The 18,036-nt window shown below is 36.6% G+C and overlaps 1 protein-coding gene across 2 annotated transcripts; it reads right to left on the bottom strand.

Annotated features, from left to right (window-relative positions):
- Positions 1-15,852: 15,852 nt before the first annotated feature.
- On the bottom strand, positions 15,853-17,768 carry LOC145163161 (uncharacterized protein At2g34160-like). Of its 2 annotated transcripts, XM_079082026.1 has the most exons (8): positions 17,589-17,768; positions 17,034-17,082; positions 16,868-16,930; positions 16,725-16,789; positions 16,539-16,625; positions 16,429-16,461; positions 16,169-16,303; positions 15,853-16,063 (listed from the first exon to the last, which is right to left on the bottom strand). In XM_079082026.1, the coding sequence occupies exons 1-8, from the start codon at positions 17,712-17,714 to the stop codon at positions 16,019-16,021; spliced, it is 603 nt and encodes a 200-aa protein (XP_078938152.1). In that variant the 5' UTR covers positions 17,715-17,768; the 3' UTR covers positions 15,853-16,018. The 2 variants fall into 2 exon arrangements, with proteins under 2 accessions (XP_078938152.1, XP_078938153.1); XM_079082027.1 differs by lacking the exon at positions 16,429-16,461.
- Between the last annotated feature and the right edge of the window lie 268 nt (positions 17,769-18,036).

The raw sequence follows: 18,036 nt of genomic DNA, 5'->3' as shown, positions 1-18,036 counted from the left end.
ACATGTTGATGGAGTATGCCGAAGACTCTGTATGGGTTTTGTTAGTTATGTGATCAGGTTCTAAGAATATATGTGTTATGGAGTAGCAACTTGTTCTGCAAGTGGACAGTGTAGGGTGAGGTTTCATCACTGTGACGGTTGTTGGTGTTGTGAAAGACATTGCTTAGGCCCTTTTGGGCAATGGAGGAAGTGAGTGCCTCCAGGATGGAGTGCTGGGCATCTGAAGCGACGACAGCGGTGTCGATAGGTTATCGGAAGCATTCCAGTCATGAGCTAAGGGCCGGAGAGGGCATACCAGGCTCATGCTGTGGTCTCAGAGGCAATCCAGACCTATACTGAGGACCATGTAATGACATCACAGTCATAGGCTATGGACATAAAGATTGTGTTGGTTATGTCGCTGATAGGAGCGCGTTCGGATTGGATGTATTGTTGAGATTCGGGGGATTTGCACTCGGTTGTGACGAATCAGAGGATGGTGGATGAGATGCAAGGATAGATCCTTGGATATCAAGTTATGAGTAGACCTGGGTCATGTCATAGAGGTATTCCAATCTAGGGTATTCCATCCTGAGGATGACCGGACCCTATGATTGATTGGACCTGATATGTTTGGTATTCCAACCCGGGGATTGATTGGGCCAAACATGTGTGGGGATACGAGGGTATTCCATCCTAGGGATGTCTAGACCCGTAGTAGGCATGCCTGGTATTCCAGCCCGAGGCTATTTGGGCCAGGTATGAGTGTTCGTACTTGTTAGCTGGCTGATTATGTATGATATTTTGGGAGCTGAAGGACGCTTTATCCTGTCAGCACAAAGGGTTCGCTTCAGGAAGAGGGAAAGTAGGGTTTCCGATACTTTGGATCATCAGGATTTTGCCAGGTTGTCAAAGTGGCAAGTAGAATAGACCTTTGGAAAAGGGTCGGTTGGATTTCGCATCGCCTTTCACGTTTCGCAATTGCGGAAGTGCATGACGGATGAGGAGGCAGTACTATCATTGGATGACATTCAGGTTGATGAACGGCTGAATTATGTTGAGAGGCAAGTGGCCATACTGGAGAGGAAGACGAAAGTTCTGCGGAACAAGGAGATACCTTTGGTAAAGGTATAGTAGGAACATCGGAGGGGCTCCGAGTGGACTTGGGAGCCGGAGGCTGAGATACGGGAGCACTATCCGGAGTTGTTCATCGCAGCGGACTTCGAGGACGAAGTCTAGTTCAAGTGGGGGAGAATTGTAACGCCCCGATTCTCAGGTATTAATATTGTGGCTTTAATGTTCAAGTTTCAAGGTCTACTCGACGAGTTGGATGCCCTGACTCGTCGAGTAGTAGCGGGTTTGGGACACGTGTTTAAGTGACCAACTCGCCGAGTCGGAAGAGTGACTCGACGAGTTGGAGCTGGAGGGTGAAACCCTAATTTCCGGGGTTTTGCACCCTATTTAAAGAATCATAAGCCTCCTTCAGCCTCTTTACAGTCCCTTGAGAGCTCAGCAAAACCTTAATACGTGTGTGTGTACTCCATTGTGTGTTTTAAGCTTTGGAAGAGGATTCTTGGGGAGAAGAGCTTGGGGAAAACAAGTGGATTGAAGCAAGGAACTCGTGGGAATCAAGATCTACTTCATTTGGCATCTTTTGGGAAGGTATTAAGCTGTTATCTTAACCCCCCCCCCCCCCCCATTTCATTCTAGACCTCTTTTGGGTGGATTTTAGGGCTTTTCTAGTATAATAAGAAGCCATTCATGGGTATAAGCTACGATCTGAAGTTGTAACTTCAGATCTGGACCTTCCTTGGACTCTAAGTCCATAAAGTTTCAGCTTTGGAAAGCATGAACCTTCCCTCTAGTGTGAGACTTCTTTGCAAGTTTGGTTTTTGTCATTTTAAGGCTTTAGAGCTTTGCATGCGTGTAAAGTTTGCAACTTTACGTGATAAACATGCCCTAGAAGCTTGGATCTGTAATCTGGAACCTTGCCATGGCTTAAAAAGCGTCTGCATGGATAAAGGTCTGCAAGGACTCGGCGAGTTGGATGAACAACTCAGCGAGCCTGTTGAAGATGGCCATGAACTCGACGAGTTGGATGAACAACTCGGCGAGTCCGTTGAAGATTGCCTTGAACTCGGCGAGTCGTTCGAAGACTCGGCGATTCGGCTAGGGTTTCTCCCAATTCTTGGACACGTATGAACTCGGCGAGTTAAAGGGGAACTCGACGAGCCAATCAATGATTTCACGACTTCTCGAGTTCAGGAAGGAGTCGACGAGTCGGTGAACTGCACTCGACGAATCGAGTCAACATGGACTGTTGACTTTGACTGTGGACTTTGACTTGGACCAAGGGTTGACCAGTTGACTTCTGAGGGTATTCTGGTAATTTGGAGAGTTATGAAAAAGGGTTTTATGGTAACTGTAGGTGGTGGAGCTCGTGTTGGTGATCCGAGAGTTGAGCTTTCTAGTTTCAGACGACAGTTGCAAGGTGAGTTATCCTCACTATACTAAGGGGTCTAAGGCACCAAGGCCGGCCCATTGGATGTGTTATCCTAGCAGTATTGGATGTTGAGTATGAGTCAGTGTTGCATGTTAGTGGTTATTCCAGTTAGGTGGATCTGTAGGACTACCTATGATGTTATATGATTATTGCATGCTCAGTAGTTATGTTATGTGTTACATGTTATGTGGGATGGGTTGAGGTTGTACTGCTCCGTGCGGTAGCCAACAAACCCTAGAGTATTCCAGATATGAGCTGAGGGCCCGGTAGGCATTCCAGACTCATACTGAGGACTCGAGAGCATTCCAGATATGAGCTGAGGGCCCGGTAGGCATTCCAGACTTGTACTGAGGGCTCGATGGCATTCCAGATACGAGCTGAGGGCCCGGTAGGCATTCCAGACTCGTACTGAGGGCTCAGGGGTAATCCAGCTCGTAAAGCTGTGGACCGATTGTATGCTGTTTCAGTTTGTTATGATATGTTATTACTGATATGGTTATGTGGATTGTATGTGTATCGGTATTTTGGGGGTAACTCACTAAGCTCTCGGGCTTACAGTTTCAGTTTATTGTTTCAGGTACATCAGGGGATCGCGGCAAGGCGAAGGCATGATCATACAGCTCCTCACTTTATGTTTATGTTTCTGGGATATACTCTGATAAATAATATTTTGAAAACAAAGATGTAATGTTTGACGAATTTGATGTGTTTTTAAAAGTTTAAAATTGATTTGAATTTTTGGGTGTTACAAAATCTACTCTACTTAACTAATTAGCATACAGTGTGCCATGAGCCGCCTCCTGGTCTTTCATACATAATGCCAAGGGTTAACCCCCAGGTCTTCCTACAATACATAAACCAAATGGGCCGACGTTGGTGCCTTCGACCCATACAACAGTGGGGAAACTCACCTCGAATGCAGAAGCTCACTGCACGAAATCCCTAGCTACTGCCCTGACGATTTCCCAAACTAACAACCACCAAAACAACATTCAATTAGCAACTGAATACCAAACCAAGATCCATAAAAGCCCATTAATGGCCCAATTTCCAAATTAGACCCAACCCCATATGGGCCTTACCCACAAGCCCAACAATTTCTGGTCTAAAAATAATTCTTCGATGGGCCCAAAGGTCAAAGCCCATTGGGCCCACTAAAGCCCAAAACCATTGGGCCCACCAAGGCCCAATACAAAATCTTAGCACAAATAGACATGTCCAAACAGAAGCCCAAGACTCTAAGATTCCCCTGATCAAAAAGTCCAACACACAATTCTGAAGCCCAAACATGAAACAAGCCCAAAAGCCCAAAGAACCACGAACGCAGGGCGTACGCTCAGCGTACTCGAGGAAACCTGGATCGCGACCAAAAGGAGGTACGATGGGCGTACCTCTAGCTACGCGGGGTGTAACTGCAGATCCTTCAAACTCAATTTGTGACTTAACCAATTAAGAACTTTGCGTCTAAACTTCAGGAAACCTCCCAATGAAGCTCTTAATGCATAAAGTCGGCACCTTTATGCATTTGCATGACCCAAAGGGACCCAATAACCAATTCAATCTATTAAAACCCAAAAAGAACATGCATGGACCTCATCTACGCATCAAGCAAGCATTTTTATGAACTTATTGATGGGTTTTTGAGCATTCTAACACTTCCTAAGTGAACATGCAACCCTAATAACCTTGAATCTATGTTTTCTCTATATACATGCAAATTTCTTTTTCAAGGTTATTTCCTAACTAGCATGGCATGGGGATTACATAAAACATAAAAACTAGTAGAAATACATACCTTGTTGTTGCTTGGATTCCTTCAAGACTTTGTGAGCCTAGCACCCCAAATGTTGTGCCTCAAATGCTTCACACAACACCACAAGACTTGGAATAACTTGAGAGAATACTTCTAGCACTCAAAATCGGTTATGCCCTCTCTAGTAACACTAGGTCCACTAGATCACCATTTTGCTAGCCATAGGGTCCCTTTTATAGTGGTGTCACAATTAGGGTTTCATCATGAAGACCCATAATTGCCATGACTCTTCATTTCTCATGACCCATGGGTTTGTAACTCCCATGGACTATCCATGGAGCTCCAAATGGTTACATCCATAACCCATAAACCATGGATCATTTAATCCACCATAAAAGAATTGATGATTGTCATAATCAACCCTTATCTATTTAATTAGTCTCACTTTGATCACCAAATTAATACTAGATTAATACTTGATCAATACTAATTAAATAATACTATTATTAATATATTAGAACTTATAATATATTAATAATCATAAGTGCCTTATTCTCTCATTTAGTCTATCCAAGTATTGCAATGTCATGCAACCCAAATGGACCATGCCGGGTCGGGTCAAGTACATACCAAATAAAGTTATGGACTTAGACACTATATCCAACAGTCTCCCACTTGGATAAGTCTAATAACTATATTTGCAAATATGACTTCAAAATCCGACTAGCAATCGTAGCTCTTTCAAAGTCTCTCGGAACTGAGATGATGATGATACGCCATTTAAGATAAGTGATCATACAATCCTCTGTTCTCATGATATCAGCCGGACAAACACATGGAACATGGTCTTACTTATTGTCCAGCATTTGTTTCTCGATCTCTGATTTGTTTCGACATAGAACTAAATTGAACACATCAATTAGGTTCTGACCGGGCCCGGTACATAAGTCAAAACCAAATCATCGAGGGGCCCAGATATCGCTTCTATTTCTAGAAGGAACAGATAAACTTCGACTGATATGCTTGTACTAACTACTTGTTGAATTATTCACAAAGGCACGTTTTATAACATCGAGTTACCAATGCGTTTTCGTACAATCAATGAATAACCAACTCATAGTCAACAACTCATATCTCTAGGTTTGAAGATTTATATGATATTACCGTCTCACGATCACTCGAGATAAATTCCATGAAGTGATGCAAGTGAGCGTGGGTTGAATCCAATACTCAGCACTTATGAGTACTCATGAATGTTGTAGCAACCATTGCATTGTCTAAAGCACTTTAGACAAATCATACAAGCCAAATTCATGACAGTCTTGATTCATATCTACTTCCAACATATGACTGACTGTGGATGGTTTGAATAATATGATATATACCATAACATAATTATTCTGGAAGTCAAAACATGCAAAGTGAAACATAAGAATAATACTAATCTTATATGGCCCCAACACCTTGAGTGTAAATAAAAACACCTTTTAATTAAGCACCATATTGATTACTCATTATTTATGTTTCGATTAATCAACTTTATGCTTGAATTAAAACATTAGTTGTCCCATGCTCCAAGCATGTACACTATGTTTTTCCAAACAACAATTATGCCATACTCCAAGTATGCATACTATGTTTACATATGGTCCTCTCTTTGTGAAATAGATCAATTGACAATATTCCAATGATGCTAATTTCACAATTCCAATCCTCGTTGTAAATGAAAGAATACCAAACTCTTGCCATCTACTGTAATCTGTTAGATTCTAAACTTATATGCAATGATCCCCTTGTAATGACTATGCACAGAAGTCACAAAGACTTGGCAACAGAAATTACAAAGTATTCCAATGGAAAACAATTCCATGGAAATGAAGTCTCAAATTCAAAGTACATTCCTTTGAACATCCTTCTTAGCATTAAGTTCTTTAATCTTACACAGATTCAAAGAATAACTTCCACCTATGGAGACAATTCCATATTACCATTTTGACCATCACTTCTGAACAAGAGTTGCCTCTTTTCAAAATATGTCAATATGGTCCTTACTCTATACTTCTAATTGTCCATGAGCAACCAATCTTTGGTAAACCTCAGATTGTCCTCGACAACTTTGCTTAATCATTTTAGTCATTTCCAGTTCTATTCCTTTTTCCATCTTAATGCCCTAGGCATTTGGAAAATTTAGAATGGATGAATATTATAGCACATGTAATCAAACCTATACCCAAAGCATATGGGACATGATTTATGCTATAAAAATTTTTATTTGCCATGTTTTCATAATTCGAACTATGAAGAGGGATGTCGTAATCATAATCGAATTTTGAGAACGCAACATATATAGAATTTCCTTATGTTAAACCATTCCAACATAACATTCATATATATTCTTGACTAAAGTAGATTAAATTCTCAATCTAAGCTTGTAGAATTGGAGTGAAGTATAAAATCCTCTCTCTTAATTATAGCAAAACAACTTTTTCAAGGCGAATTGAAACTTTTGTTTTCTATAATTAACATTGCTAACCTGCAATATTTAACATAATCGTCATGCTCCCACTAGCATAATGATTACCAGCATAACACTTTATGCTCCCACTAGCTTTGACATGTACTCAGAAATCTACTGGACTTCTAGAAATCAATACTTTATTGACTTTCTTACCAAAGTTCATATTTCTGATACTAGATTGCTTTGATAAGACTTTATCAAAAACATACACCTTTCCTTAGATAGCTCACATGTGTGTCTAGACCTTTTGCAATTCTCACTAGTTAGTGTGCCGGTTAACCACACACGCTCCACTAACTATATGAGAATGCAAATATCACAACCGCTATCTACTTAAAATCTTCTTAGTGGAAGCGTTTCCTCACCATCATTTTCATGAATCGAAGAGAAACCTTATGACACTTAGATTTTATGGTGTATGTGTTCCTATCCATGTGAATTTGTCATAACCATAATCACAGGACTAGGTTAGTGACACTTCCAAATTCATAGGGACTGAACTTGTGCAATCTTAATTTCTTGCCACCTGGTAGCACAATGCCCACCATTGCTTCCGGGTTGTTATGCAAACAATTGAGAACTCATAGAACTCACAAGCATAATCAACTTTCAACTGGAACAGACACAGAAACAAGAATATGTCAACACGATAGGTTACAAACCTCAAGTCGTGGGCTAGTGATTAACAAAACTCTTGATTTAGTTCTTGAAACTATTTCAGAATCATTTAGACTCCCACTATCCTCTTGACATATAAGACTTCTCTTTGTCAAGAACCATTCCTTGACAAAACAAATATTCAAGATCTAGTGCGGATTCTTATCAAGTTAAACACTTCTCACTATTGGTCTTAGCTGGTCTTTGTTTTATCCAAAACATCACAACTTACCAATCTCAAATGTACAAGAATAGGAAACATCTTACTCTACATTTGACAAGTGTTATGAACTTTCTAAAGACTATGTCACTCAAGTTACAATCTTGGAGTATAACTCCAGGATTTGTTTTTGGCACGAAGTATGAATTATCTTTTTGATTTAACCATTTCAACAATTCACGATTCCTCTCCTCAGGCAACAAACACACTAAGGTGTCCTTAGAGGATCAATTGTGATATGGTTCCATAATCACTAAGATAATCATAAAACAAAATACACAAGTACTCTCCCATCTCTTCAGATTGGAGAAAATTTTATCTTTCTGCCTTATTTGATCCTTCTTATTCATTCTGCCATACATTGAAACTTTTCCAATGTTTCAGAATTACACTTAAACTCGTAAGCATAACCATATTTACTAAACTTTAGTAAATCATAACGAATAATCTTATCTATCTTTGTGGTGGACCTGACCAGCACACAACCAAGTGTACCCAATCTTTTAGTCCTTCACTTGACTCACATGTACATGTGAACAAGGAATTAGTCTTAATTTCCCAAAGACAAAAACTTCTCATTCATCATACAATACAAGTTGCATGATTCCAAGTTTCTATCTAACTGAAACTTGGGCGATGAGAATCTTTCCTTATTTGGTAAATTATGATACTACCACAAATGAAAGAATCAAATCCATTTTCAAATATTGCTATTAATGGAAACATATAATCAACAATTTTTCACAAATGCCATTGTAAGGATACTTAAAATAAATAAAATCAAAACTTTTCTTTATTTTAAAACTTTGCAGAAAACTTATCCTTACAACCCATATGAAAACCTTGTTGTTATCTATTCCTAAGCAATATGTCTCAACTCTTAAGTAATAGCTCAAAATTCTGATCACCGAACCATGCGATCAAAATCCCTCTTCGCGATCAGAATCAGCATATACTTCCTTTAAGTTTCTTCACTTTTCTTTGATTCGTAAAACATCAACATGTGACCCAGTCACATCATGCAATAAGAATCTCAGAATAGAAACTTAATAGAGTTAGACAATGGACTTTACCTGAAGTAGAGTCAAACATTTGACTTTACTATCCTTATGGATTTTTAGGTAAATTTGGCAGCTTCGCAACCAATGCCCTTCCTTTGGCAACAGAAACATATGGACTCTTTGGAAACGGTACACGGGACTATCACAGACCTAGCCTTTCTCTTTGCCATTTGGTCAACCGAGTGGACTATGGCCAATCCCTTTCAATTGGGAAGAGAAAGTTTTTCTGGACTTCCAATGTTACCATTGTCAATGTCCATGGAAGTGTGGGAAGTTGATCTTCCAATCAAATTTTGCTTTACTAATGCTCCAAATCATTGCTGATTCAGCATCATCAAGCAAATAGGTAAGATCATTAAGGGTCATGTCGTGATCTGTTATCAGGGAGTGACCAAGTCAACAGCCAGCTACCTTGAGACTTCGACACCCGACTCTCCCGGCTTGTCAATATGTGACTTAATCTCCAAGACCTAAGCACATATAGACTTTGTTTGCCAATAGGGATTGAGTGACTTAGAACTTATCATGTCTTGAAACTTGTGGGATAGGGAGATTTAGAGGAGGTGGAGGAAGTGAAGTATGATTTCCAGTCCCACTAATGCATAACAAAGGGATTGATCTTTCACCTTGGTTGCCATTTGGGATATCATCTTCATTAGGAAGCTTGTTCCTAAAGATTTGGGAAGACCATAGCTGTCTAAACTAGACATCTATAATGGGAGAAATTCAAGTTAGTTGATTTAAAGTCCTTAATATAACACCCAATATGAAATATTAAGGCTAGGACCCCAACAACCTATTTATAACTGGAAGAGGGATGTCGTAATCCAAATTATAAAATAGTTGAAGGTAGGTAAATGACGATTTACCAATTCCCACCATAAAAAACGAAATATAATTAAGTTTTTAATTGGATTTGAAACTCCTAGATCTTTTGAGATACATTGAACTTTCAATGGCATGTTTGAATCTCGATTGTGCCCTCTCAAGTTTGTGACTGGGATGCCGAGGATCACAAACAAGGTGTGAATAACCATACAAATTGACTTGGTACCCTCAACAATATTACCTAATCGATGTGCCGATTAACCACACACGCTCCACCGATCTATAATAAAGTCAAGTTACCCTTTGCCACTCTTACTAGTCCATGTTAGTGTGCCGGTTAACCACACACGCTCCACTAACGACTTGGTAAGGTACAAAGTGTAATTTTATGGGCTAGCACCAATTTCACATTTTCCTAAAGTAACTAAGATTGGGAATTTATAATGTATAGTTACTTTATAATTCATTATACTTTTAACGAGTATTTAAAGTCGTATCCTACCCGTTCGGCTAACGACCCTCCACCGATCAAGGAAGCGGTGGGTGAGAGTGGACACCCATTAAGTCACCATTTTATAGGTAACAACCTTATACCCCCCTTATAGACCGGCTTCGTGAATGAGGCCTACTAACGGTAAGAATGACATATTCTTATACATATCTATATAATTAAAATTATAATAATAGTATAAGGGTGTATTTTAAACATTTAAAATACTTGGTGGTTTAATCTATTAATTAAACTATACTTAATTTAATTAAACTTAAACCATTTCTTTATGGAATTATTAACTCTTTTAATTAAACACTTTAATTAATTTAATGAAGTCCATAAAGCTTGAATTTTACCTTTAAAAAATTCTAAGAGTTCAATTTGGAATTAAAGTGTAAGGCTTTTCAAATTCCAAAACTTGAGGGCAAGAATTGAAACTATTCTAAGTCTCTTCAATTTGTAACTTATGAGTTTTAATGGTTCATAAAATGAAGACTCTTCATTTTATGAAACCTCTTTAGTTCTTTAATCATAATTAAAAGAAGTGACTTTTGGTTATCCATAACTTGAGGACAAGTTATGGACACCATCATTAGCATTAAGATCATGAATTAAACAAGCATGTAAGTTACACAAAATTACTATGATCTTCTAAAAACTCATAAGAACAAATATTCATATCAAACAATTTCAAGAAAATCATATAAACATATACAATACTTGAAAATTGATAAAAGTCATGTAAAATGGGTTAACATAATCATTATCATTTTGAAAAACAGATTTTACAAGTCCAAAACAGATTGGGATAATGATCTTAATCCATTTCCAGCAACAAAACTCGAAAAAACTGCCCAGCACGCTCCTACTCGCCGAGTGCATTATTCTACTCGTCGAGTAGGATGAATTTGTTCATGGACTCGGCGAGTCCTCCCCATGGACTCGGCGAGTCCAGTCGTAAGAGTGCAGAATTTTCGATTTTTAAGCAGTTTTGCATCAAGTATACATAAAACAATCCTAGGCTCTGATACCACTGATGGGTTTTTGAGCATTCTAACACTTCCTAAGTGAACATGCAACCCTAATAACCTTGAATCTATGTTTTCTCTATATACATGCAAATTTCTTTTTCAAGGTTATTTCCTAACTAGCATGGCATGGGGATTACATAAAACATAAAAACTAGTAGAAATACATACCTTGTTGTTGCTTGGATTCCTTCAAGACTTTGTGAGCCTAGCACCCCAAATGTTGTGCCTCAAATGCTTCACACAACACCACAAGACTTGGAATAACTTGAGAGAATACTTCTAGCACTCAAAATCGGTTATGCCCTCTCTAGTAACACTAGGTCCACTAGATCACCATTTTGCTAGCCATAGGGTCCCTTTTATAGTGGTGTCACAATTAGGGTTTCATCATGAAGACCCATAATTGCCATGACTCTTCATTTCTCATGACCCATGGGTTTGTAACTCCCATGGACTATCCATGGAGCTCCAAATGGTTACATCCATAACCCATAAACCATGGATCATTTAATCCACCATAAAAGAATTGATGATTGTCATAATCAACCCTTATCTATTTAATTAGTCTCACTTTGATCACCAAATTAATACTAGATTAATACTTGATCAATACTAATTAAATAATACTATTATTAATATATTAGAACTTATAATATATTAATAATCATAAGTGCCTTATTCTCTCATTTAGTCTATCCAAGTATTGCAATGTCATGCAACCCAAATGGACCATGCCGGGTCGGGTCAAGTACATACCAAATAAAGTTATGGACTTAGACACTATATCCAACACTTATAACCTTAAATCTGCCAAGAGTGGCAACTCAAAGCTTCTGAAGTGGTGTCCAACCACTAGATCTTGCTCATGAGGTCAAAATGGAACCAAAAACCATAAAACCATAGATCTCAACTTCTAATGATCAAGTTAAGAGATTTTTACCTGTAATGAGCTGAAAATGTAGCAAAAAGTTCAGATCCACTAGCCTTTCCTTGAACCACCACCTTGCACCAAGCCACCACTTCTTGAAATACACTAAAGTCCACCAAAAATGCACCGACAATGCACACAACCCTCTTGGATGAAGCTATGACTCAAGATTTAGGGTTTAAGACACTGGAGGATGAAAGAGAAGCGCACCCCCTGGACTTAAGGTGCTTAAATAGTGAGGCAACCCTTAAAATTAGGGTTTTGGGGGATCCTGAACGTACGTTGGGCGTACGTCTCCCAACCCATGTTTCACTTATCTAGCACTACGTTGGGCGTACTCACACGCGTGCATCCTTGCATGCATGGGACTGCCTTGCCAATTATTTCCATTAGGGACCAGAATTGCCAATAACTTCAAAATACCATAACTCCCTCATCCTAGGCCCGTTTCCAACGAACCTTATATGCACGACAATGTGGCGAGAAGCCCTACACTCCTAACAACACACCTAAGCCTTAAAACCTCCCGAACAAAACCCTAAATTCATAAAAGATCGAGATATTAAATTACGATTATACAATTGGCTTCTGAAGATACAATCGAATACCTGAATCACTTATACCGTGACACCCACATCTGAAATGGGCCAAAAACTTCCTTTCCCCGAAGCCCTAAATCTCATGACAACTGATGACTGGACCGCAACCCTAAACAACGAAGCAAATCCGAAAACGAGTGTTACATTATCATCCCTCAACTTTGTAAAATATAAATTTGACCCCCTCAGCTTTGAAATTTATAAAATGTTGTCTTGACCCCGTTGACTTTCTAAACTTTCGTGTTTACTCTCATTCACCAACGATACCACCCCTCAACTTTGTAAAATATCATTTTGACCCCCACAGTTTTAACCTTTCAAACATATCACTTTGACCCCCTCGACTTTCTAAACTTTCGTGTTTTAACCCCCATAATATATATATATATATATATATATAATCTGATTTTTCTTAATAAATTTCGTTCTTTAACTTAAAAAATGCTAGCATCTTATGTGCTTATTTTTATGTATGTGTCATCATAAATTCGAGGTGGTCAACATTTCGAGTTAAATTTAGAACTTTCATTCGTTAATTAAAAAAGGTTACTTGCTCTTTTATATACGTGTTGGGATAGATCCGAGTTTGTCTACGTTTCGATATCATTTGTTTTTATGTTTTACGTGGTTATTTTTATATACACTTCCTATGTATGAGTTTGATCACATATAATACGTTTTCGATTATTTGAACTTCTGTTTCGTTAACTTAAGAAATTAATGTTACTTACTTATTTTTATATACGTGTCAGACATCTAATTATTTTTTATTGGCATGGTTTTGACCTTTGACTTTTATGATTTGTCAATTTAAGTTTTCTTAAGTTTCTATTTAACATTCTTGATTGATATGACTTTTGTCCCTGAGTTTTGTGGTTTGTCAACTTAAGTCCTCTTAAATCTCTATTCAACATTAGCTAGTTATTTTCTACTACATCTCAAATATGTTATTGTTGTTGCAAGGCACAACGGGTAAAATACTAGTAAAAGTCAGTGGACTTTGTTATTTAGTAACTTGGTCCTCATTTTTGTTAACTCCTTTCATTCATCTACTTTTTAAAATGTTAGCTTTTATCTCTTCGACTTTGCTATTTATTAACTTTGGTCCTCACTTTTGTTAACTCCTCCATTTTCCACCCTTTAGTTTCTAAAATGTCGCTTTTACGTTCTCAACTTTGAACTTTATAAAATGTCGTTTTCACACCATCTATTTTCTAAACTTTCGTGTTTACCCCCGTAGTATACATATTCTGATTCTCATACAGTTACCACCCTCAACCTTGTAAAATATCAATTTGACCCCCTTGACTTTGAAATTTATAAAATTCGTTATTTTTTTTTAAAAAAAAACTAATTTATTACGTGTTTATTTTATGTATGTGTCAGCATAAATTCGAGATGGTCAATGTCTTGATGTAAGTTTATAACTTTCGTTCGTTAACTTAAAAGAATGTTTACTTGCTTTTTTTTTATGTACGTGTTGGTCTAAATTCGTGTTTGTCTACGTTTCGACGTTTTTTTTTTTTTTCGTGTTTTTTTTTAAGCATTATTCTTGGTATGCCTTTGGTCCCTGATTGTTGTGCTTTGGCAACTTTAGTCCTCCTAAGTTTCTATGCATGACTTTCATCCATGACTTTTGTGGTTTGACAACTTAAGTCCTCCACTCCTCCTAAGTTTCTCCTGCTACCAAATAGTTTCTCTTCTTGAATTCAATTACTGCAGCCGCAACATGCAACAGGTAAATCCGAATGATATTATAAAACAAATAGGTAATTTTGATATACACATTGATAATCAATTTGTTGTAGTTGCCGTTGGAATTAATTGGTTATTTGATCCTTACGGCCATTTATGTTATATAAGACATGACATATGTATTGTTTTGACATGATTTTCACTTTGACTAGTGTCAATCATATAAATGTTTTTTTTTTACCAAAAATATAAAACAAGACGAGGTAGAGACTCACTATCAATATCACATGTGTGAAAAAGACGTTAATTATCTCATCTTCGTAACGACTGAAAATAGTCCTAAGAGATTTATAGTCTCATTTATTTATAGTCTCATTTCTTCTCGTCTGGTATTTTCTTATACGTAGTAATATCGAGTCATGCGTCATACAACATATAACCTAAATATTAAACGAATAATTTCTTTACCAAGGCCAAAACAATGATTATCGTGATTTCATCATAAACAACTAAAATGGTATGAACATGTTTGGTGGTTTCATATTTACTTGTATATGGACCCTATATTTGTTAGGGTTTTCGGTTATATGTATTCGTAGCTAGGATGCAAATGTACACTTGTTTGTAAACAATCCAGAAAGTATGAAAATAAATGAAGAGTTTTTCGGTTTGCTGTCCATAAACATAAATTACATCGACCAAACCTTTTTTTTTTATTTTTTTTCTGATTGCCTGCTCAACATCTTCTTTGTATCATTGCTTGGAAGCAAAAACAATTAAATAATCTCATCCAAGGAACTGCACTTCATATTCTAACAATAAAATAATCTCTCTCGAGAGTCCTGAAAGTGACACAACCCGATTTGTTTATCACTCTAAACAATGAGGTTTAATTTTTCTATATATACACTCAAAACATTTTTTTATCTTGATTTAACTCTTTTCGTGATTGATATACTTGTTACAAGCTACCTTCTAATATTTTCTGTAAAATAAACTTGTATTGTAACTTGTGGTTCTTATTTTTTTATAAATCCAAAATTTGAGCCTACACAACCTTTCCCCTCAAAGATTCAATAAACAACAGAAATTAACAGAGGGAAAAAAAAAATCGTACAGGAAAAAATAGTTATAATCAAGGTTACTCATGTGAGGACATATCCATATCTCATATCTACGTAAATGTTGATATATCAAGTACAATAATTATTCATTTGTTAAATTTATTGTTTTATTTAGAGGAAATAAATTTTGCATGTAAAAACAGATCTTAGGCTTATCAAGATGATAAACATGATATTTACCAAAATAAACATTTTTTATTATTAAAAAAATATTATGTTGACTTCAAACTTTGAACTTGCAACATGCATGTTTGATAATTTGTATCCAAAAACAGGAAAAAGTTAAATTTAACCCAAATTGTACACTTTAATAAAAAAGAAATTCTAATGGGAAAGGATACAGGTTCAATTTTCTAAAATATAGCTTTGATTTAATATAACTAGCTTTCATTTACTCTAAAAATATAAAAAAAAAACAATATATGATAACAATAAACTCTTGAAAGAAAGCAAAAGAGGTCTTGTTATTGATGTTTAGTTGGGTTTTTTTCCCAATTTCACAATGTTTTCAATAGAGGGACCAAATCTGTAAACATGCCAGAAATGTATGGACCAAACTAGTAAAATCAGATCTCTTTAGTATGTAACAGTAACACCAACATACAACAACACTACTACCAAAGACACTTTCACTCCTGCAAATGAACCTTCTCTTCAACTACTTCAGATTCAATCTGCAAGAAATAGCAAAATACTTTCATTAATTTCTTTATTAAACAAAAAATTATTGAAAAAGGGTATAATTGGAAAGTAGTAGAATGCTATAAGTAAAAACAAACCATGGGATCATTTTCTTGATTCTTGACATCTGTCTCACTTTCAACAGTTTCAGATGAATCAGATAAAGAGAGTGAGACAAAACCAATAACACTTTCTACATTCTTCTCATCATCTTTTCCACTAACACTTTCATCCTGTGATAATAAAGAGATTAAGAATGCTATTTCAAAAAAAAAAAATAGTTGAAAGTAAAATGATGTAATATAATTATATAATAATGAACTTGAAATTCAGAGGAAGTAATCTCAGGGGAGGTTACTGTTTCATTCATCTTCTCTTTGTTGAATGTGATCTATGAGAGAAAGATTTAAAACTGTTGGAATAATTAAAGGTAGAATGATATAATATAATTTGGTATTAGAAAGTAACCTTAGGTTTAGGATTCCTCTTCTTCAATGTGATTCCTTTAGGTTTTGGTTTATCAGATTCATCATTCTTTCCCAACACAATTTCAATCTGAAATCAAGAGTCATGAGGTAAGATGATATGGAGATGATTGTTTCTAAAGTAGTAATTGTAAGAAAATGAAAAAAAAATTAAAGAAAATGAAGAAACCTTAGCCTTCTGCATCGATTTGCCAGTGAATTCATCTTTGGTTTTGATGGTTGATATGGAGATCACTGTTTTAGTGCACCAAATATAGATTCAGATTGAATTTGTTTGATGTAAACAAATGAATTTGGAATTTGGATTCTTACTTTTCTGAGTTGCGATTCCATTTCCCTTCAGAATCTCAGAGATTACAACAACAGTTGGAATAGCTGCATAAATTTGATGAAAGGAAGTCAAGTAAAGAAAGTTTTGAGTGTGTATTCTGTTCATGAAGCAAAAAAGAATGAAGAAAATGTAGTGTTGAAGTCTAACCCATTCCCAATGCAGTAAGCTCAACCTTGTGGTAACGATGGATGTATTTCTGTCAACATTAAGATATTGCATCAATTCAAGAAATGATATCATTAAGCAGATGAAAATCTAAACACAAAAGAATGTAATGGAAGATCCCATTCAAGAACTGAAGCGATCAACCATGGTTAACAAGCAACAATTTCTCCACAAGATTATGGAATTAAACCCTAGTTTAAACCACACGTTAATCAGTTGAGTGGAATTTTGACTTTAAAACTCTACTTACAACTGAAATCACACGTTACCATTGAAGTTACGTGATTGAGATTGAAAGTTTGAAACCTCGCGAAAACAGAGACTGTAAATTGAATTGTCAAATAACTTCGAGAGTTATTTACATTTGTGAATGGATCGTGCAAAGTGACGATACGAAACAATGAGAATCCAGATAAAAAGAACAAAATAAGCGCGTGAAAGGATCAGAAACAAGCAACAATTTCTAAAACGCTTTCAGATTCAAATGCATTACACAGAAGTTCAAACAAAAGGTAATTAAGAAGGAGAAACCCTAACCTTAGCGAGATTAAGGTAGAAGATGAAAGGCTTCTTGGTGTTAGAAACACGAATTCTATGATTCCTTGACATCTTGGCTGCTAGTACTGCATCACTCTGCTCATCCATGGCGGCTATTCCAGACATCCTTCCCAGACTCTCTCGTTCTCTCTCTAAATTTCTTGCTGCGACGTCGATTGAAGTGAGATTGACTACCGGTGGAAATGGAGCGGAGATCTTGTTTATATGGCTTCGTACATCCAATGAATATCTGCCACGTGGGGGGCTTGGATTGGTTGATTCGCATGGTAGTTCACCAGGCAGTTATCTTCGAACGAGCATAGTGTTAGGCAGTTAGAAATATTTCCCGCCGAAATAACAAAACAAACAAATTAATTTTTTTGATTATTTTTGTAACAATTTTGAATTCCTGTAAAAAAAAAAAAAAAAAAAAAACACTTTTTTATGG

This window comes from Lactuca virosa, chromosome 3, assembly GCF_052849685.1.
Source record: "Lactuca virosa cultivar CGN04683 chromosome 3, Lactuca_virosa_CGN04683_v6, whole genome shotgun sequence".
Taxonomy (NCBI): domain Eukaryota; kingdom Viridiplantae; phylum Streptophyta; class Magnoliopsida; order Asterales; family Asteraceae; genus Lactuca; species Lactuca virosa.
Note: the sequence above shows the minus strand (reverse complement) of the source record. Positions and strands in the feature narration are given on the sequence as shown.